This window comes from Bos grunniens, chromosome 14 (assembly GCF_055505025.1).
Source record: "Bos grunniens cultivar Pamir isolate PY7600 chromosome 14, Bosgru_T2T1.0, whole genome shotgun sequence".
Classification (NCBI taxonomy): domain Eukaryota; kingdom Metazoa; phylum Chordata; class Mammalia; order Artiodactyla; family Bovidae; genus Bos; species Bos grunniens.
The window spans coordinates 72,767,534-72,790,015 of NC_141178.1; the positions used below are offsets into that span (position 1 = coordinate 72,767,534).

General features: G+C 49.8%; 1 protein-coding gene and 1 pseudogene across 47 annotated transcripts in view; one reads left to right on the forward strand and one right to left on the reverse strand.

Annotated features, from left to right (window-relative positions):
• Positions 1 to 199: 199 nt before the first annotated feature.
• On the forward strand, positions 200 to 11,460 carry LOC147359671 (gasdermin-A-like; annotated as a pseudogene).
• A 7,330-nt stretch (positions 11,461 to 18,790) lies between these two features.
• The window catches only part of CYRIB (CYFIP related Rac1 interactor B), a 148,486-nt gene continuing 144,794 nt past the window's right edge, over positions 18,791 to 22,482 (reverse strand). For all 47 annotated transcript variants that reach the window (XM_086335521.1, XM_086335537.1, XM_086335529.1 and 44 more), the window contains one exon: positions 18,791 to 19,534. In XM_086335521.1, coding sequence (XP_086191647.1) covers positions 19,471 to 19,534 — 64 coding nt within the window. In that variant the 3' untranslated portion in view covers positions 18,791 to 19,470. The remainder of the gene's footprint in view (positions 19,535 to 22,482) is intronic.

The window sequence follows — 22,482 nt, forward strand, 5'->3', positions numbered from 1 at the left end:
TGCTCAGTTTCCAGTCTGATTTTTGACGCCCCTCCCCCAAAATGGGAGCCGACAAGCATCATCAGATATCTGAGAAACAGATGAAGCTAAAACTAACAAAAAGCAACTGGTGGCTCAATGGTAAAGAATCCACCTGCCAATGCAGGAGACACGAGTTCAGTTCCCAGGCTGGAAAGATTCCCTGGAGAAGGAACGATGGATGCAGGCCTGCCTGGACCTGACAGCTGTGTCACAGCTCTACCTAGTTATTGCCAAGCAGGAATGTGGGCTCCACGGCACCGTTTTTGTTTTTTGTGATTTTTTTTTTTTTGAGAAAAGCTAAAACTTGGGTTTTGAGGGCTCAGTCAGTAAAGTATTCACCTGCTAATGCAGGAAACCTGGGTTTGACCCCTCAGACAGGAAGATGCCCTGGAGAAGAAAATGGCAACCCATGCCAGTTTTCTTGCCTGGGAAATCCCATGGACAGAGGAGCCTGGCAGGCTACCGACAGCGGCATCGCAAAACAGTTGGACACGACTTAGCAACTAAACAACAAAATTTTAAAAGGAACATTGAGAAAACAGAGCTCTTAAAAATTAAAACTATTATCACAGAAATGAAATTCTAGATTAGAGGATACAGTTGAGGAAATTTCCCAAAAAGTAGAGCCAAAAGCCACAGGATAAAAATGAGAAAAGAAATTTAGAAGGGCAGTTTAGGAAAGCAAACACTTGGATAAAACAGGCCCCTTCTCCCAAAAGAGAACACACACACAGGGAAGCATCAAGAAAACAATTCAAGAAAATCCCCATAATTAGGACACAAACTTCAAGATTTAAAGAGCCCATTGAGTGCCTAACACAAATATTGATACATGAAAAGGAGCTCATACCACAACATTTCAGGGACATTTCAGAACCTGTGGGACGAAGTGAAAATCCAGAGGGAAAAACGGGTTATTTACAAAAGATGAGACACGAGAATGCCGTTAAAATACAACCACTGCAGACTAGAGGCAATGGAGCAAGGGCTTCCTAAATTTGGTGGAAAATTATTTCCAATTTAGTAGTCTATATCATGAAGGTAGAATAAGGATATTTTCGACCAAAGTTTTTTTTTTTTTTTTTAAATAACTGTCCATGTTCCCTTTTCCAAAAAGTTGTAAGAGGATGTTGTACATCTAAGTGATAGGAAGCCTTGGGAGAGATATCTCCAGGAGTATGAAACTGATAAAATACCTGGAACCTGGTCATAAGAGGAGGAGATGTAAGTATTTGGTGGAGTTTGGATTTAATTAGATATAAGTACATAGAAAATAGAAAGAAAAGGAAAAAAGGACGAAAAACTATCGAAATCCTCCTGGAAATAAAAAATAACTACAGTTTATTAATAGCTGAGTAGAGTTTACAGAGTCACAGTAATAATAAAAAACAAAAGAGAATTACAACTCAAGAGGAGGGATGGGACTCGTGCAGGTATAGAGGGAGGGGGGCCCTAAATTGTTTTTCCCTGGTGGAAGTCCACGTTTAATGCCTACAACTGAGCAAGCTTATTATTTAAGTAAGGACAGATTCAAAAGACCACATCTTGTATTATCTCATTTACTTGAAATATCTAGAATAGGCAAATCCATAAAGCACATTAGTGGTTGGGATGGGGTTCTTGGTGGGGCGGTGATAAAAATATTCTAAGATTGACTGCAGTGATGGCTCCACAGTCCTGTGAATGTACTCATAGTCACTGGATTGGACATTGAAGTGTGTGTGAATTACAGTGAACTGTCTGTGAATTACATCTCAATATAGTCCTTAAAAAGAGAGAAAACAACAACAAAAAGAGTTCAAAGTGATGTCTCTGGGGAGGAGCTGGGGGGTGGGTGGGGGGCTGGTGGAGAAGGGGGCATCTGAGGTTTAAAAAAAAATTACAAACCTGGGAACAATTTGATTCTTTAAATCACATGAAAGAAAAACAGCATGCATATTAATATTAGTGTACATCCACGGCACCCTTGTTGAAAGCCGGAGACTCACCCCCATGGGTCAGGGGTCAGAGGGAGGGGTGGGAGACTTCGCGCCCCCCCGGGGGCTATGATCCAGGCTGGAAATCCCGGTGGTCCGGGTGGGTATCCGAGAGGGCTCCTGTGTGGGGCGCAGCCTGGGGTTCAGGACAGTCACCCCGTCACTCGGAGCCTCAGGTGGGGACTGGGGGGGCCAGGACCCAGGTCCTGGGGGACAACAGGGTTGAGTGCGAGGGTTCCCCCAGCGGACTCCTCCGGAGAGGTCGCCCCCGGCGCCCCGCTGCCCTCTCCCTGTGCCGCTCTCCCTCCCTGGACCCAAAAATTTCTTTCTTCTGATTTTACTCAAATTAGAAATATTTTTGTGGGGCCCTGGGCACCGTGCCTAATGGAGGAGTCAGCCTCTCACTTCCCTCCACCCATTACACTCTCTTCCCCAGCCCCCAGCAGGGAACACATCTGTCCTGTTGGTTTGGAGCCCACGGTCACATCCCTTGGATATAGTTATAAGCTCTTCAAGTCTCCCCTTTCCACTCGGTTGTGCTCCCAGCTGTCAAGGCGCCCCTCCTGAAACTCACGTACTGGTGTGCAGTGTCGCTGTCCTGCTCAGAGCCCTCTGTGGCTCCCCGGCGCCCTCTGAAGTAAGGTGCCCACCGCCATGGCAAGTGCTATCGAAGATTGAGCAAATCGCTGCTGCCCCCACCCGCTCACCCCCCAACTACTCCCCACCGCAGCTTTGGACCCTGGCTGAGCCCCACTACCTGGGAGAAGGAGATGGGGCCAGACCCCCGAGGGGACAGCTTATCACCGTGTGCCAGCCCTGTTCCAAGCACTTTACAAGCGGCACGTTAGTCCTGGTCACAATCCCCAAAAGGAGGTATTGTTATAGGTAATAATAACCCATAAATATGGGCTTCCCTTGGAGAAGGCAGTGGCACCCCACTCCAGTATTCTTGCCTGGAGAAGCCCATGGACGGAGGAGCCTGGAAGGCTGCAGTCCATGGGGTTGAGAAGAGTCGGACACGACCACCGAGTGACTAAGCACAGATCAGATCAGATCAGTTGCTCGGTCGTGTCCAACTCTTTGCGACCCCATGAATCGCAGCACGCCAGGCCTCCCTGTCCATCACCAGCTCCCAGAGTTCACTCAGACACATGTCCATCGAGTCAGTGATGCCATCCAGCCATCTCATCCTCTGTCGTCCCCTTCTCCTCTTGCCCCCAATCCCTCCCAACATCAGAGTCTTTTCCAATGAGTCAACTCTTCGCATGAGGTGGCCAAAGTACTAGAGTTTCAGCTTTAGCATCATTCCTTCCAAAGAAATCCCAGGGCTGATCTCCTTCAGAATGGACCAGTTGGATCTCCTTGCAGTCCAAGGGACTCTCAAGAGTCTTCTCCAACACCACAGTTCAAAAGCATCAATTCTTCGGCGCTCAGCCTTCTTCACAGTCCAATTCTCACATCCATACATGACCACAAGAAAAACCATAGCGTTGACTAGACAGACCTTTGTTGGCAAAGTAATGTCTCTGCTTTTGAATATGCTATCTAGGTTGGTCATAACTTTCCTTCCAAGGAGTAAGCGTCTTTTAATTTCATGGCTGCAGTCACCATCTGCAGTGATTCTGGAGCCCAGAAAAATAAAGTCTGACACTGTTTCCACTGTTTCCCCATCTATTTCCCATGAAGTGATGGGACCGAATGCCATGATCTTCGTTTTTGGAATGTTGAGCTTTAAGACAACTTTTTCACTCTCCACTTTCACTTTCATCAAGAGGCTTTTTAGTTCCTCTTCACTTTCTGCCATAAGGGTGGTATCATCTGCATATCTGAGGTTATTGATATTTCTCCCGGCAATCTTGATTCCAGTTTGTGTTTCTTCCAGTCCAGCGTTTCTCATGATGTACTCTGCATATAAGTTAAATAAGCAGGGTGACAATATACAGCCTTGACATACTCCTTTTCCTATTTGGAACCAGTCTGTTGTTCCATGTCCAGTTCTAACTGTTGCTTCCTGACCTGCATACAAATTTCTCAAGAGGCAGATCAGGTGGTCTGGTATTCCCAACTCTTTCAGAATTTTCCACAGTTTGTGGTGATCCACACAGTCAAAGGCTTTGGCATAGTCAATAAAGCAGAAATACATGTTTTTCTGGAACTCTCTTGCTTTTTCCATGATCCAGAGGATGTTGGCAATTTGATCTCTGGTTCCTCTGCCTTTTCTAAAACCAGCTTGAACATCAGGAAGTTCACGATTCACATATTGCTGAAGCCTGGCTTGAATTTTGAGTATTACTTCACTAGCGTGTGAGATGAGTGCAATTGTGCAGTAGTTTGAGCATTCTTAGGCATTGCCTTTCTTTGGGATTGGAATGAAAACTGACCTTTTCCAGTCCTGTGGCCATTGCTGAGTTTTCCAAATTTGCTGGCATATTGAGTGCAGCACTTTCACAGCATCATCTTTCAGGATTTGGAATAGCTCAACTGGAATTCTATCACCTCCACTGGCTTTGTTCATAGTGATGCTTTCTAAGGCCCACTTGACTTCACATTCCAGGATGTCTGGCTCTACTAAGCACAGCACACATAAATATTTTATGAAAATATGTATATACTTCTACTTAACAAGGCACAGAGTAACATTCCCAAGGGAACAGCTGTTCAGACTGAGGCATCCTTGGTCCTGGAGTTTCTCAGGGTCCCATGCAGGCAAGTGGGGGGGTGTGATTGGAAGGATGATTCCAGGGGGTTTTGACCACCTGTGATTTTCACCTACATGCTGACTTTAGCACCTGACTTTAGCATCAGAAAGCTGATGCCCCCTCCACCCAGGCACACGCCAGGGGCACCCCCAGGCAGCATGTGCCTGCCGTGGTGGGAAGAACGCACCTTTTCCTCCCTCCTGTCCTGGCTCTCTGATGAGTAATCATCATCATCACTTTAATCGCCATAATGGCTGACATGCACCAAGTGCTTGCTGGGTGGCAGGTGCCGGGGACCAGCCCCGGCTGATCCAGGGTATTCGAAGGAGAGACGGCATAGGCGAGGATCAGGATACAATAGCTTCAATTAGATATTAATTAAAGATATAAAGAGTAATAGAATGAGGATAGCTCAGTAGGAAAATTCAGTGGAGAAAAGAGGCTGAGTAGCTTGGTTTATGCGGGAGACCAATAAAACTTCAAGACAAGAAGTTTGCACCACTTACGTAGGCCGCAGGCCTCCTTCCGTTCTCCCGAAGGAGAGGAGACACTGAGGCCTCCCCGGTCGGATCTTAGAAGCCCAGGCATAATTAGTAAGCATGGTGGGTTCCGCACTCCAGATGGAGACTCAGCCAGAGTGAAAGAGAGAGAGACATGGGGAGACCAGTATTTCGAGAAACTGATCCCAATTCTTTATTTTCCATGGTCTACTTTTATACACTGAGATGTTATGCAAAAGTCACGCGGGGTCAGCAGTCCTGACTTTTATCAAAGTCAGGTGCTTCATACAAATGTATACAGAGGTCTTAGGGGTGTTACATCATCTTCTGGCCAGGGGGGCCTGCTGACAATTTACGACCCTCTCCTTGTGACAACGGTCAGTCAACCAGGACACTTATTTCTCCAGGGGTGATTATTCTTAAAACAGACACCACCCAAATAAAGTTACATTCCTATAGGGTGACGGTGTAGTGGGTTTTAGTTAAGGAAAGAATTTACTTAGCCTAAGGTCTAACGTGATTAATATCAAAGGTTAATACTTATTTCTTCTATATATTCATTAATGTGTGTAAGGGCAGGGGATGTGGAGACGTAGCAACAAACATTGGCTCAACAAATGAAAAACCCTTCACCAACACAATTTCTAATCAGCCCACTATACTTATACTTATAGTTTTCTAACTTCTCTAAAGAACCTGTTTTTAGAGGGTTTAAAGCATCTCGTGCCTCTCACGGTTGGGAGGCTGTGAGCAATCACATGTGGCCGGACGAGCCTGTCAGGCAGGCTAGAGAACCTTCAGAGGAGATTGTAGGTTAAAACACTCTTATCACGCCCAGGAATTATTATTAACTGGAGCTCTAGGTTAACTCCTTCTCCGAAAGAGGTGGTGGGGGACAGCCCCCCGTAAAGTCAGAGATGTAGGTGAGAGCACAAAGTAGTAAAGTAGGCAGGCTCTGGTTATGGGGGTAGATGCTTGAGGATTTCCAGGGGGACTCCTGAGGCTCGATCCCGCCTTTGCGTATGTCGAGCCTCCTTCCTCATGACCTTTGTCACGGGCGGAGTACCTCACTCTGGCCCCCAACAGGCAGGGACCCTGCAGGGAATTTCTTCGGTAAATGCTGAACACCACTCTTGGAGGGAAAACCCGGTCATTCTTCTGCCCCTTTTAGAGATGGGGAAACTGAGGCTCCGGGAGTCGAGGGCTTCTTGCCCTGGGGTCACACCAAGCCGGTAAGAGGTGGAGGCCAAACTGGGGCCTGAGGCAGAGGTCTAGTAGCCCCTGCCCCCTGGCCCACGCCTGGACCCCTCTCCCCACAGAGCTGAGCCTCAGTGAACCCATCCGCTTCCAGGAGATGGTGGCGGGAGCCGTGACGGCAGGCATGAGCCTGGCACTGGGAAGCATGGGAAGGTGACCGGCAGCGGTGCGGTGAGCCGCAGCTCCGTGCTGGCCGTGCGGATGTTCAGGGTGCCCCCTCACACCTGGGAGACTCTGGTGGGGGAGAGGTGGGTACATCAGCCAGGCGGGCTGGGCTCTGCTGTCCGTGGGCCCAGGTCCCCGGGGCCGGGGGGCAGGAGGGAAAAGCCCCAAGGTCCCGGCCACTCAAGGGCCTGGCAAGAAGCCTTCTGAGGAGTAGCTTGGGATGGGGGAGTCCACTATCTAATAGCAAACGCAGGGTCAGGCCCCCCCAGGGAAGAGAGAGTGGGCAGTGAGAGGGACTCATATTAAGTCAGAGGTTTCAAACCCCTGGTTGTTTTTAAGGCCAGAAAAAGAAACAGAAGTGCAGTAGCTACCAAGGGTGGGGCAACAGGGCACGGTGGGGACTCCGGCAAACTGGGGGACACAGGCCTGCTGACGTCGACAGCTGCGCCTGCTTATTGCCCCGTGGGAATGTGAGCTCCAGGCGGGAATGCGAGCTCCGCGGCACTGGTTTGTTTTTTATTTTTTTTTTGAAAAAAGCTAAAACTGGGGTTTTGGTGACTCAGTCAGTAAAGAATCTGCCCACAACGCGGGAGACCGTGGTTTAACCCCTGTGGGTCAGGAAGATCCTCTGGAGAAGGAAATAGCAACCCACTCCAGTATTTCTTGCCTGGGAAATTCCATGGACAGAGGAGCCTGGGAGGCTACAGTCCAGGGGGTCGCAAGAGTTAGACACAACTGAATGACTACATCACCACTACCACCAATTTTAATATTACCTCAAAATTTTTAAATACCACATGAACCGTGGAATATATGCCTTTTGCTCAATTCAGCTGGAAAGAGCCCAGTGGTAACCTCTGGGCTGGTCATTTTAAGTCTTGCAGAAGACAGATGTCTCAGGTGGCGGATGTTTCCAACCACCCCCACCTGACCTTGAATTCTAGTCCTGAGTACAGGCCAGGCCCCCGCTGTAACGCCCCCCACACCCCGCCCATATCAGCATAGAGTCCAGGCTGCCCACTACGGAAGGCCCCAGTACAGGGGAGCCCTAGAGAGCACCCCCCAAGCTCTGTCTCTTCTCCTGCCCCCACCTGCACCCCTGGCAGGAAACTGAGGACTCCAAGACCCTCGTTCCTCCAGGAGCTGCGGAGCTGGAAGAAGGAGAGCCTGTGTGTGATGACCGAGGCCATGGAGGCCGCGCGGGACACCACGTTTCAGAGCCGAGCAGAGGGAGCCGGGCGGCTGTCTCTCCTCCAGCTGGGCCACGTCCAGGTGCAGGGGGTGCCCTGGGGGCGCAGACGTGGTGTGCCGGGTGCTGAAAGCCACTAAGGAGCCCACCCCTCACTCCTGGCAGACCACCCCATCTCACCCAGGAGTGTGGAGTCCCTGGGCCTTTGTGTCAACTCTGCATTTTAGAACCACCTGGAGAGGTGTCTTGTTGGTTTTTGACTTTTTAAAAATACCAGTTCACACACACATACAGAATTTTCACTGGTGTGGACTAGGACCCAGTCGCTGGTGTTCCGACTCTCCCAGGTGAGTCTTACCTGCTGCTGGGGGGCACTATCATAGTGCAGGGGGTTTCGCGTCAACTTTGAAATTGGGTGTGTCTGAGTGCGAACCCCAGCTCTGTCCCTGGCTGGCTGTGTGGCCCTGGGCAAGTCACTTGGCCCTCTGAGCTTGACTTCTCTGTTCCATGAAGCTAGGCTGGAATCAGGGTGAGACTCTGCAGCGATGTAAGAAGAGTGCCCGGGATGTGCCAAGGGCAGGGACCGGCAGGGTTCCTTCAACGTGCCTTCAAGACCCAGACCTGCTCCTCACCAGCTCTGTTCTTCTGCCATGCAGTGTCCATGGCTGCCTCTGGTCCCCACTGTGACGGGGGAGGCAGGGCCCCGAGTTGCACTCACAGCATCACCTCCAGGCCCCACCTCTCACCATCCCCATAAGTGCAGGTGAGGGCTGGTCACCTGGAGGTCAGTTTCCAGGCCACCATACTGAACACAGTCTGGGAGTTCGGACGTTGTACAGAACGGTCTCCGTACTCTTGTCTCATCCATTCCTCAGGATAGTTCTCTTGCTTCTCGGTAGCACTTCTCCGGTGGGATCCGGTGCTGACGGTGGTGCCACTGGTCCCACCTCGGGAGTCCCAGCTTCCGGAGAGCTCCTTCGTCAGCTGCCCACTGACAGAGGACGACCTATGGAGGTTCTCAAACTGCCACGCCCCAGGCTTCCAGCTCAGCCCTTCCCGAAGTGAACCCTCCAAACTCTGGACAACACTTAGTGAGGCAAAACAAAACTCGTTTCTTTGCAGTGGGAACTTTGAGCGCTTTTGCCATGCTACCGTGGATTGCTTTAACCCCAGAAAGCTTTGGGGTTTTTGGAAATGTCTCATGTGCAACATATTTTGCAGAGTGCCTTCCTGCTGTGCCCGAGTGACCCCTGCCTTTGCACTTTTCTCTCCTCCAACCTCAACAGCCCCTGGTCATCAGGTTGGCCTCCTGCAGCCCCTCCCCCTGTGCCTGCCATCCCCTGCTCCTGTTTAGCCCTGAGACCCCTTCCTGCAGGTCCTAGAATCTCCCCTCCCCCTCCCAGCTGCACGGTCAGAGCACCGTGGCCAAGGAGGCGGCAGCGGGCATCCCAGGGCACTGTCTTGGCCTACATGGTGCTGCAGCTGATGATGAAGGAGGATCGCTGGGGCATGTGGAGGCCGGAGGAACTGGTGGAGGAGGGGCAGCTGCTGAGTAAGGGGCAGGAAGAGGGAGAGGGAGGATGTTTCCTCAATGGGCCTGAGCACTCAGGTGCCTTTCATAGAGGGCCAGATCTCAAGGAGGCCTCAACACCCCACCTGTGCCCAGCTTGCCCCGAGGGGTGGGGATGGGGCCAGGGCATTGGACCTGAAGAAGGGAGAGACAAGAGAATCACATGGACCGGGATGGGCCTGCTCATCAGTGGTCCAGGGGCTTTTCTCTTTTCTCTATCCCCACTCCCATGCAGCTGTTCTGTACCTGCCTGAAGGCAAGCTCTGTAGAAATGCCAGTGGAGGTGAGTGACCCCTGCCAGGAGCCCAGGAACCCAGCCAGAAATCACCGCCTCTCCAGAGAAGGCCCTGACCCCATCGTCGGGCCCCTTCCTGCCCCATGCAGTCGCCCCATCACTCGGGGGCAGGGAGGGCCCTGTGTCCTCTCCCTGGGGGGATGGAGATGCGCTCAAAACCCCAGGACCAGGCTGTGGGCAGGATGGTGAGCACGGGGCTCGTGGGCCGGCTCCAGCCGTGGTCACCCCACTGCACAAGGGGAGGGCGGGGCTTTCTTCCCAGGTCGGAAGATCGGTGGTGATGTCTGGGCAGCACTGGGTACCTGGAAGGCTCTTCAGAGGCAGCCTATATGGTTAATAAAACAGGGTTGGGAAGGCAGGGCCCTCTGGCCACCCTGCCAGATCCACCCACGCACCCGCCTCTGCAGGGGTGCTGAGACCCTGAGAAGCCCTGCCTTAGCCATCCCAGAGAGGTGATGGGGTGGAGCGGGGCTCAGTCTGGGGGTCCGAGGAACAAACAGAGCAGGGCAGAGAAGTGGCCTCTCCTTGAGCTGAAGCATCAGCCCTGGGCAGGGTGAGCGACTGAGGAGGAGGAGAGGGAGGTGGTGGAAGGCGGAAGGTGAGGATAAGCCCCGTGGGTGTGCAGCGCCTGGCATGCAGTAGGCATTCAGAACATGCTGAGGGCCTACTGTGTACAGGGAAGGCAGTGGGGTGAGCACATCCAGGTGCGCTCTGCCTGACAAGGAGCTTCCCCGGGGCTGATCAGGGCAGGGCTGGCGCCAGGCAGAAGCCTGGGCACAGGCTCCTCGCCAGGGGCCTGCAGCGCTGAGTGCCACCCAACACTGCCTGCTGGCCTAGTGCCTGGAGGGGTCCTGCCCCAGCAGCTGGAGCTGGTGAGAGCCTGGGGCGGGGACATGGGGGGTGTGCTGGGCTCCGACCCCTGTGGACCCAGACCACCATGGCAGCCACACGCAGGCTCATTCAGGGGTTAGGCTGGGTTCCTGCCTTGTGCCAGGCCCTCTGCTCGGGCCTGAGAACACAGGCTGGTCAAGTGGAGACTCTAGCAGGTGATCGCAGACAGTGCCCAGAACAGGAGACGCACTGGGTCTTATGTAGCTTATGTTGACAGCTGTGGGGGCCCAGGGGTGTTTCCAAAAGGGGGCCCCTCCATGCAATTCAGGGATTAATGGATGAGGAGATGGGGTGGGTTTCCAGGCAGAACAGTGTATGCAGGGGCTGGGAGCCCTGGGAGTGCTGGAAACCAAGGCCCCAGGCAGTGCAGGGAAGGGCGCATTTAGGGGGCATTGTCCTTGGAGCCCCAGTTCTGCAGGAAGCAAGGCCCCAGGCTCAGGTGTGGTGGCGGGGATGGGGCGGGTAGTGGGGGTCAGTGATCAGAGTCTCCAGGCTCCCATCCTCAGGACGGGTCCCACTGCTTCCAGTCTTGGGAGGCCTGTGTGTTCACCCTGGGTGATTCCTGGCAGGTGGCGAGCATCTTAGAGCCGAACTACAACCAGATGGAGGAAACAGGCTTCTCGCTGCCGCCAGAAGTCCTCTCCTGGCTGCAGCACGAGGACGCGGCCCTCACCTGGAGCCTGGTGGAGAGCTGTGGGCTGGAGCTGCGAGGCCCTGGCCACCCAGTCACCAGGGACCCTGAGGTGGTGCCGCAGCTGTCTGCGCTCTACGCGTCCCTCGCGGGGCTGCAGCTGCTGGCCGAGCCCAGCCCTACGGCCCTCCAGACTGATGCCTGAGGCCCTCCAGACTGATGCCTGAGGAGGGTGCCCCATGCTCCCCAAGGGGCCCCACTGCCTTGACTCCAGGGAGCGGCTGGCCCAGAGCCTCCACGCAGGTGGCCCCAGGTGACGGTGGGGCTCCGCCCAGCTCAGCTCACACTCCTCTCTCCTCAGGACTGGCCCCCAGATCTCAGTCGCCCATCCAGGTCTGGGGCAGCGGAGGCCCCAGTTAGGCTAGAGTCCTACCTTGGATCAGGATTCTTCCAGGAGGGCCTGTAGAGGCTGGTACCAGAACACCCTCCCCATCACCAACAGTTGGGTAGCTCTGGGCATATCCTGCCCTCTTTGTGCTTCTTTCTCCTGTAAAATCACCACCCCCCATAAAATGGGGTGATCAGAATTCCTAGCTCATAGGATTGTAGTGAAAAATTTAAAAGTTGTAAATAAAGTGTTCAGCACAGTGCCTGGGTGTTGGCTATTACTATGCCATGTTGTTAAGAATGGGATGGCTGTTCAGGAAGAAGTTGCCCAACCTCTCTCCAGGTTAACAGAGAACTTGGCCAGCCTCCCCTTCATTTCAGCACCCTGCCACTCTCCTTCAGCCTCAGTTTCCCCACCTGTAAAATGAGAGTGGTGGGTCAAACTGCTCCGTTGTCACCCAGCGGCACTGTTGAGGGATTTCACTATAGACCGGGGTGCAGGCTAAGGGCTATATTTGTGTGCACAGTGGGCAGTGTGGGTGTGCACATGTGTGTGTCAGGCCATTCACGGGGAGCAGAAGAAGAGCCTGAGGCCAGGACCAGGTCTCCCCACTCCCAGCTCCGAGCTCTTCCTAGCAGAGCCCACCCAGACGGAAACGAGTAAGCGCTCAGAGGCAGAGCGATCACTCAGCAGGAGCACTTTATATATTCTCTTCTACCGATGAAACTTGTCTGACAATCAAAACAGTGGTCACTGTAAAAAAAAAAGTTTCAGAAAGGAATGAAGAACATTTTAATCTCCTTAATTCCACTTCTCAGAAATAACCAATAATGACATTCTGATGTCATTCCTTTCGGTATTTTTCCCATCACTCGTATAAATTATCTTGCAGTAACTTAGTTTTATTCACTTACTTAACATGTAGTATACTGCGTGCCATTAAACAGTCTCTGTAACCTGAGAAGTGAGGTTTCGGGCAAGAGGATCTTCACAGACCTCATGCCAATCCCTAGGAGGCCCTCCTCTGGAACCAGTGCACCAATGTCACGCTTTCACCACATTTGAGCGTCCTCAGTTCTGTCTGGGGAGTGTGGACAGGGGCTCCTCCTTGTGGGGAAAACAAGAACACACACTCTTTCCACTCTGCATTGCCAGAATTGTCCAGCCCATCAAATATCTTGTTTTGCACTGTTGCTCTGTGGGGTCAGAGAGGCCCACATTTTAATAAGTTAATGAGCCACAAGTAATTTTAAAGGGATTAATGTTTAACTCACGTGTGTCTTGCTGCTGCTGCTAAGTCACTTCAGTCGTGTCCGACTCTGTGGGACCCCATAGACGGCAGCCCACCGGGCTCCCCTATCCCTGGGATTCTCCAGGCAAGAGTACTGGAGTGGGGTGCCATTGCTTTCTCCCATGTGTGTCTTAAAGGACATTAAATGAGTCCATATACATGATCTTCATGAAAATCCTTCCTTTCCCTCTCTGAACTTCATCACACAAACTGGCCAGTCCTCTCTTCCAGCAAGTCTTCCCTTTTGCAGGGGAGGGAATGGATGCCCAGTGGCAACAAAAGCCTTCTCTCTTGTGGTCTGGTGAGCACATAATATTCTTCCATAATTATATGTCTTTAAGTTACACTTTCTTGAAAAGCAGCTTTTGCCTCAAATGAAAGGTGGTCATAAATGAACCAACACTGTACTAATTAAATCAAACTGGTTCTATTGTAGAAAGTGAGGATTCTGTCATCAAAGTTGGAGGAAAATAATATGTTGAACAAGGGCTCTGAGGCCCGTAGATTTTGACTGAAAATTGGCCCTGTCAGTAGCTGTGTGACCTCAGGCAAGTTTCTTCACCTCTCTGAACATGTCTTCTCATGTTTGCACCCCTTAACCCAAGCTGTTAGCTTGGGGCCGGCCACAGAGCTAGGACAGGTGAGCTGCCCAGCAGCCCCGGGGGTCTGGGCACAGGCACTTCGCTGGCCTTTGAGCCCTGGGAGCAGCTCTGCCCTCTCAGGACCCCAGAAGCCAGTGTTGTCTCAACAGCTACTCCAGGTCTGAGGTGGGACCACGGAGATTGACTTTTACAGATGGGGAAAGTGGGGCCCAGGGAAGTCGTAAAGCAAGAGAGGGGCAGAAAGGGATCAAACTTGCAGAGTGGAGACTCTCCCCTACACAGACCGTCCTGTGGTCCACCCTCCACAGCCCTACCCCTCCTCCCAGCCTCTCACGGCCAAATGCTCCCTGGAGGACCCCCCCTGACCCCGCCAACCAGACCAATGAATGCCAGGTGCTCGGGGCAGAAGCCCTGCCTGGAGCAAGGAACCGGTGCTTCCGGGACCTAGAAACCATCCCTCACTCTTCCAGGCATGCTCCCGGCACCTGCCCCCAGCCCCTTCCTCCCAGGTGCCCAGGCCCCAGGACAGGATGGCCCTGGACTCCTCTCACACATCCACATCCAGTCTGTGGGGGTCCCTGGGGGCTCTGGTCCCTGCTCACCGCGTCCACTCAATGACCCGCCATCATTTCTGCCTCGGTTACTGCAATGGCTCACCCAGCCTCCCTGTCTCTGTCCCTGCTCACCTCATTCTGTTCCTGGCACAGCAGTTGGAGTGAACCTTATCAAATACATCAGATCCAGTCACTCCTTCGCTCTGAGCCTGCTGATGAGTAGACCGAAAGCCAGTCTTCCGGTGACCTCTACAGCTCTGCCCTCCCCGCTAGCTGCCTCTGCTCCCCATACACCCTCTTCTTACACCCAGAAAACTGCTGCTCTCCTCCACGAAAGCCCCACTCGGTACCCATCTTCTGTCCCAGGACACTGTCTAGGTGGGCTGTGAACAGGTACTAAAGTTTCTGACACCAGAATGTGCTGTGAGCACTGCTGGAATTACCACTAGACCAGAGCACTGTTGAAAATAATTACGCTGCTAGTTTTGGTTTCAAATAGGCGGTTAATCACCTGCCCAGTTAGAGAAATGGCACTACCTCACAGTTAGTTTCAGTATTCTCGCTGGGAGAATCCCACAGACAGAAACCCTGGCAGGTTCCAGTCTATGGTGTCCCAAGACTGGGACACGACTGAGCGACTAAGCACACACACACACACACACACACACACACACAGTTCTGGCTTCCCAGGTGATGCTAGTGCTAAAGAACCTGACTGCCGTGCAGGAGACCTAAGAGATGTGGGTTCAATCCTTGCATCTAGAAGATGCCCTGGAGGAGGAAATGGCAACCCACTCAAGTAATCCTGCCTGGAGAATTCCATGGACAGAGGAGCCTGGCTGGCTGCAGTCCATAGGGTCGCACAGAGTTGGACACGACTGAAGCGATTTACCAACAGCACACAGCACCACAGTTCAGTTCAGTTCAGTCGCTCAGTCGTGTCTGACTCTTTGCGACCCCATGAGTTGCAGCACGCCAGGCCTCCCTGTCCATCATCGATTCCCGGAGTTCACTCAGACTCACATCCATTGAGTCGTGATGCCATCCAGCCATCTCATCCTGTCATCCCCTTCTCCTCCTGCCCTCAATCCCTCCCAGCATCAGGGTCTTTTCCAGTGAGTCAACCCTTCGTATGAGGTGGCCAAAGTACTGGGGTTTCAGCTTTAGCATCATTCCTTCCAAAGAAATCCCAGGGCTGATCTCCTTCAGAATGGACTGGTTGGATCTCCTTGCAGTCCAAGGGACTCTCAAGAGTCTTCTCCAACACCACAGTTCAAAAGCATCAATTCTTCGGCGCTCAGCTTTCTTCATACTCCAACTCTAAGTTACTATTAATAAGTTATAGGATCTCTAAAGATCATTAAAATTGGGCATCTTTGCCCAATAATACCCTCCTGGACTGAAGAAAGTAGTCAGAACTGGTGCTGGGGACAACTCTGGGGTAAGTGGAGAACCATACACGTTCATGGACACGACACCTGAAATAGACTACAAGACAAACCTGCGATGACACCCCACTCCAGTGTTCTTGCCTGGAAAATCCCAGGGACGGGGGAGCCTGGTGGGCTGCTGTCTCTGGGGTCGCACAGAGTCGGACACGACTGAAGTGACTTGGCGGCAGCAGCAGCACAAACATCATGATGTTTATAACGAGCCTGGCAGGCAGCTCTCCTGGCACACACGGACAGTTCAGCACCAGCCAGCACAGCCCCCAGGGCCACAGTAGAGGGGCAGGTATTTCAAGTATTCCATTTCATAAATGCGGACACACGAGACTCATCCAGTTACGAGTTTTGAACACAGCTCCACCACCTCGGAAGTCTGCGTTTTAACTGTTCACATGAACACAGCATTTGGCAGACAGTATAGATAAGACATGTACTGTGTGACATGAAATCAAACGTTAGAGATGCTGTCTCCATTATCATTTTACTAACTAGGAAGATACAGTTCCAAAGCAGCAATGTGGGTAAGGTTATCTGAGTTTTAATCTACAGACCTTCCCACCGCCGTCTTCTAGGCTCACCATGTAAAGACTGTGAAATACGTGAAATAAGGGCTAATTTTGTAAGAATTTATGGAGCAGCAATTACTGCCATCTCACATGGAATCAATATGGCATTTCAACTTCAAAGACCTGAGTTTGAGCACAAATGCCTTAAGTCTAAAATACTTGGAGCAATCTTAAAATAGTCCAGCATGCTTGTTAATCCAAATCTCTAAAGTGGGAAAACAGGCGAGTGAAAAGTTCTGCCCATCCAGATATAGGTTGGGGGCTGCAGAAACAGGATGAAGAACACATCACAAGGGGTGTCACTGGTATAAAACACGAAGCAACACTACCCCGTGAAGGAAGAGGCACTGGGGCCGGGGTACCGGATGAGTAAAGGAATACGGACCGGGCTGTTTTAGAGGTTGAGGGGGTAAAAGGCTTAGAGTGATAGGAGATTCACCTGCACAGAGCGGAGTCACCCCTCCCTCCAGCATACCGGGCAGACCTGCTTATTATAAAATCCTGGTCCTCTTTCCTGATGAGCCCACGGCCAGTCCCTTCATTCTGAGGATAGGCATGAACAGAGATCAGACTCAGCGGACCTTCTTACTACCTGAACAGTAAATACTAAACCAAACTAAACCTACTTTCTGGAAGCAGAGATGGCTCCTTATAACACGATGCAGCACCGAGCTTCCAACACACGGAAGCTGTTCCGTGGTTCCAACCTCAACTTCTTTGACGTTCTCAAAGACACCTGTTCTTGGAACTAGAGATTGGTCAACTTTCTGAGGGCCATATGGCCTGTCACAAGAATTCCATTCTGCTGTTGTAATGCAAAAGCAGCCAAAAGTAACATGTAAACAAATGAGTGAGGCTGTGTTCCAGGAACATTTATGGACACTGGAATTTGAATGTCATGTATTTTACACATGCCACAAAATATAGTTTTGACTTCTGCCAAACTTTTAGACATGTAAAAACTATTCTTAGTTCAAAGGCTGTACAGAAATAGATGGCAGGACTGGCTCGTAGAGGAGTTTGCTGAGGCCTGGTCGGAGGTTCAGAGAAACTTCCACTTGTTCTCTGATGCGGAGACGACAAACTACATCAACTGCAAAGGCCACAGCAGTTACTACTGTTATCTATTTCCGCCACATGATTTTTAATTTATATCCATTCAAGAACTCACACTTGGCACCTCCTTAGATCCAGGTACTGGGAAAAATCCTTGGGATGCTGAAGGGACATCAGACAAGGCTCTTTTCATGTGATGAGGAAAGTGGTCCAGTGGGACGGCAGCAGTGTTGGATGGGACACTTGCGTGAGAGTCTTAGGGCTGCCATGACTAACTAGCCTCAACTGCATGGTTTAAAACAAGCCAAGTTTATTCTCTCCCAGTCCTGGAGGTCGGAATTCTGAAGCCAAGGAGTCAGCAGGGCTGGTTTCTTTGGCGAGGCTCTCTGGGAGAAAGTTCCCCAGCTTCCAGTACTGACGGCAACTCTGGGCCCTCAGTTTGCAGACACACGGCTCCCTCTACTCACGCGTCCATCTTCACATGGACTTTGCCATGCCCAGTTCCCCTTTTTCCTCTTATACTGGGTTTAGGACCCCATGTAATCCAGGAAGGTCTTAACTCCAGATCCTTGACTTAATGTCAGCTGCAAATACTTTTTTCCAAATGACGGGGCATCTCTAGGTTCCAGGTGGACTTACCTTCGGGGAAGGGGGACTATTTAACCTTACATCCTCTTTATTGGAAGGTGGCTCATGTTATCCCCAAGGCTTTGTCAAGGAGATGACACAAGCTGATCCTCCAAAGACAAGAGCTGCTATTCCTCAGACGAACGTGAGGGAGGAAGGGGATGACAGGCTCGGGGACCAGTGGGACCCAAGTGTGACACTGAGTGGAACAATCTGAGCAGCACGCAGTTGAGCCTGGCTGGGAGCAGGCTGTGGGTGGCAGAGAGGTGAGCCGGGATTCTATCACGACAGGCTGTGGGCATGGTCATCTGGTACTAGTGAGCCAGAGACATTGATGAATTCTCTGGGATTTTCTCCCAGATAACCCTAACCCTTAACCCAGCATGGGTGGACGAGACAAACTTTAAGCAGCTTCGCGCCATTAGCACACTTTATGGTTAAGATTTATGGTCTTAAAGTAATAATCACATGAAGTTTCCTACCACTAGCGACACTGCGGCCTTCAGTTTCTCCTGGGAAGTCCGTCGTATCCTCTCTCTCCTCCCAGTATTCAGGACCGTTCTTCCCTCCACATACTATTTCAAGTTGCTACCTTCCAGCTCCTGAGAACTGCCCTTCAAGCAAAAGTATAGTTTCCCTTCTGTTGCTACATCCATGCAAGCATACATCAAGGATAAAAGTCAAGTGTGACAAGATTAGTAGGTCTTATCTTTTGGTAAAGAATCTGCCTGCATGCAGGGTTTGATCCCTGGGTCAGGAAGATCCCCTGGAGAAGGAAATAGCTACCCACTCCAGTATTCTTGCCTGGAGAAACCCATGGACAGAGAAGCCTGGTAGGCCATGGTCCAAAGGGTCACAGAGTCAGAAAAGGACTTGGTGGCTAAACCACCACCACCACTAGTCTTGTTGTACTCAGCAAGATTTTAAAAGCAATTAAAGTAATAAAAAAATACCCAGCTCTCCCCTAAAAGGAAAAAAATGTACTGTACACATACATTCCAAAAAATACACATAGGGAAAGCTCTAGAGACCTAGAATCAAAACATCAGTAAACCACACCACACTTAGAAAAATGAAAGCTGATTTTTATTTTATCATCAACAGCCATTCTTTAAACATGAACATGCATACGTAATATTCTACGCACACATCACAGTTTTTTAACGTTAGTTAATAAAGGTTAAACACACAACATACATCCTTACAAAAAAAGTCAAAATGCAAACTTAAAACTTTAAACAAAAGTCTTACTAATTTAAAAAAAGTGTGTGTTGGGTACCATTTGTACAACACAGTTAATTTAAACATTTTTATTTTGGCTGCACATGAAAAAAGCGGCAGTAGAAAATAAAGTCATTGAGGGTTTTTAAATAGCAGAATAGGCAGTTTTGCCATGCAGGAGAAGCAATATTAAATATTAGTTTTCAAAAAAAATCCACATTTAAAAATATTTAGTTCAAGTCACAGAATTTTTCTCAGTAGAGACCCCAATGCGATGCATAATTAGCTGCCTTAGATGGCCTGTTTGAAAGGACAATATCCCTTCAGAGTATAACTTTACTGATTTTGGCACAGAAAAGAAGTCTTAAGATCAAGAACATGATTAAAAAAGAGGGAGAGGAACAGAGGAAAGAAATAAAAAGCAAGAGTAAATGAGATAGTAATTGCAATCACTAAAAACTGTGCATTCTCAGTCACTGCAGAATACTGTCTTCTGTCTACAGCAGGTGCTTTTCCAGAACTGTTATTGCAGCATGGATTTAATCTGCTTGGAGGTAGTCTCATCATTCAAATGTTTTGTTGTGTACCTACGAGGGGAAAAACATCCATTTTAGGGGGTTAAAAACACAAACATAACCTGCATCGGGTTCTGTAATTACGGGAAGAGAAACAACGGGCCAGGAGAGCTTGCCTTGTGCGAGAATGCCTTTCAGTCCAGCTCTAGCCCTGTTCAGCCCCTGCTGGCTGATGCTCCTCCTACCTTCAAACAGAATGCCTGTTTTACTCATTTGGAACTAACTACCTCATTGAAAAGGTTTGGTGAGATTCTACAGTACACAATTATCTATAACTTTCCTCTCAAAGGAAAATAGCTGTCCAATATCAAAGGCTGGCAAATTATACCCATGGATCAAATCCAACCTACCATCTACTTCTGTATGGCCTGTGAGCTAAGCATATTTTTACATTTTTAAATGGTTGAGAGAAAAAGTAAAAAAAAAAAAAAGTATTTCATGGTAATGTGGAAATTCCATCAAATTCAAATCTCAGTGCTTATAACATTTTACTGGAACAGAGCCATGCTGACCCACTTAAGTATCGTCTATGGTCACCTTCCTGCTACAAGGGCAGAGGTGAATAGCTGTGACAGATGCCACAGGCCTATGAAGCCTAAAATATTTGCTTATTCTCTGGTCCTTTACAAAAACAGTTTGCAAACTCCTGTTCTCCTTTGTATTTAAGACAGTTCACCCTCACATTTTCATCAAGAAAAGGCCAACAGCATCTAAAGAAGTGAAAATAACATAACATATACGTGAATATGAATGACATTATTTCACTTTACACATAAACACAAAAGTCCTTTTCTAAGAGCATATGATTTTTCTACTGAAGAAAACTAATACTATTTAAGAATAAACTTAATAAATTAATAAAGAAGGTAATCATCTAGCACTGAACCTGACTCCCAGCTCTAGTTTTGTTTCTTTCTCTTATGATCAAAGAAACTTGGTTCCATTTCTCCATTTGTAAAATACAGACATGGCTCATTGCTTTCTCCTCATTGCATAGTGTCAGTCTGAGGGAACTACATCATTACTATAGAAAAGTATTCAAAACAAGCAACTATATATATATATGCAACTATATTATTTAAAACTTGACTCCGAGGAAAAGGATGGAGTGAGCATCTGTAATAAATAAGCTATTCACTTAAAAAAGAAAATAATGCAGCAAAAATGTGTTCTATTTTGTAGAGACCGAAATAACAACACTTGCACAGCACTTTGGGGATTCCAAAATGCTTTCTTAACAGTATCTTCTCTGCTCTGAGTAAAGCATGTTAAGAGCTAGGTTGGTTTAGTTTAAGCAGTGTTTCTCAAAGTACCAACAATATCTACAACACAGAGGGTGCTTATTTATAAAATGAGGTGCCTGCCCCCCCACCCCAGACCTAACGAAGAGACTAGACTCTCTGGAGGTGGTAACCTGGGAATCTGCATTTCCTTTCCATCCAGATGATTCCAGAGCACAATGATTAATCTCAGAGTAAACCTACGGCTTGATAATGCAGTATCAAGTATATGGAATTTTAAGAATAAAACCCTGAATCTGAAAATAGACTCCAACATTTATTAGTTGTATCACCTTTAAGTCTCTCAAGAGCTTCAGGTACCTACTGCAGGATGGAGACACCCCCACTGGCCCATACCCACCAGCTACGTCACTGAGCTGTGGTTAAGAGGCAATAAAGCCCCAGACATGAAACTGCATGGTAAACGTACCGTGATATAAAACTGTTACTATTATAACCACTACTACATCACAACAGGTATACTGATTAACCTCACAAAACCTCCCAGGGGGGGAAATAACAACCGGACACAGAATATGTGTTTCACTCTGAGTAAGAACAGCTCAGAAGTTATTCTCTGCAGCGAACTTTTATTTTCTGACTTCTATCATATTATTTAAAAGGAAACCTACAGCTGCCAGGTGGCTCTTGCCTCACCTGGCAGACAGTGAGTCTTCTCCTCCTTTGTCTCAAACACAGCCTGTTTATGGTGGACGTCAACAGCTTTATACTCACTACCATGGCCCTCCTCTGTCCCACACCAAATTACTTATACACTGTGAAAAACAGAAGTAAACTCTGCATTTTACATTACTGTTGGAAGCACAGTCCCTTCAGGGTAAATAAATGTTACACTAAAACTTCCTAGACCTCTATTATTTCTTACTTTAAGGAAAAAAGAGTTCCCGTCACTTGCTGGCTTTGGAAGAGCCTAACCAATCATTTACCGCGGGCGGCTGCCCCTCTTCAGAGGTCAGGGGCAGAAGCCGGGAGGACCGCATGCCCGAGAGGAGGCGGCCAAGAGGAGTTACCCCACGTCCGAGGTCAGGGGCAAGCGGCTGAGAGGGCCAGGCTGCAACGGCGCAGGAACGGCCGAAAGGAGCTACCCCACGTCCAAGGTCAGGGGCGGCGGCCAGGAGGAGCTACCTCACGTCCAAGGTCAGGGGCGGTGGCCAAGAGGAGCTACCCTGCGTCCGAGGCCAGGGGTGGTGGCCGGGAGGAGCAACCCCACGTCCAAGGACCGACGGCTGCATGGGTGCAGGAGGGCCTAGAGGAGCTATCACACGTTCAAGGTCAGGAGGCGCAGTGGTGAGGAGATACCCCTCGTCCAAGATAAGAAGCAGCAGCTGCGCTTTGCTGGAGCAGCCGTCAAGAGATACCCCAAGTCCAAGGTAAGAGAAACCCAAGTAAGATGGTAGGTGTTGCAAGAGGACATGGAGGGCAGACACACTGAAACCATACTCACAGAAAACTAGTCAATCTAATCACACTAGGACCACAGCCTTGTCTAACTCAATGAAACTAAGCCATGCCCGTGGGGCCACCCAAGATGGGCGGGTCATGGTGGAGAGGTCTGACAGAATGTGGTCCACTAGAGAAGGGAATGGCCAACCACTTCAGTATTCTTGCCTTGAGAACCCCATGAACAGTATGAAAAGGCAAAATGATAGGATACTGAAA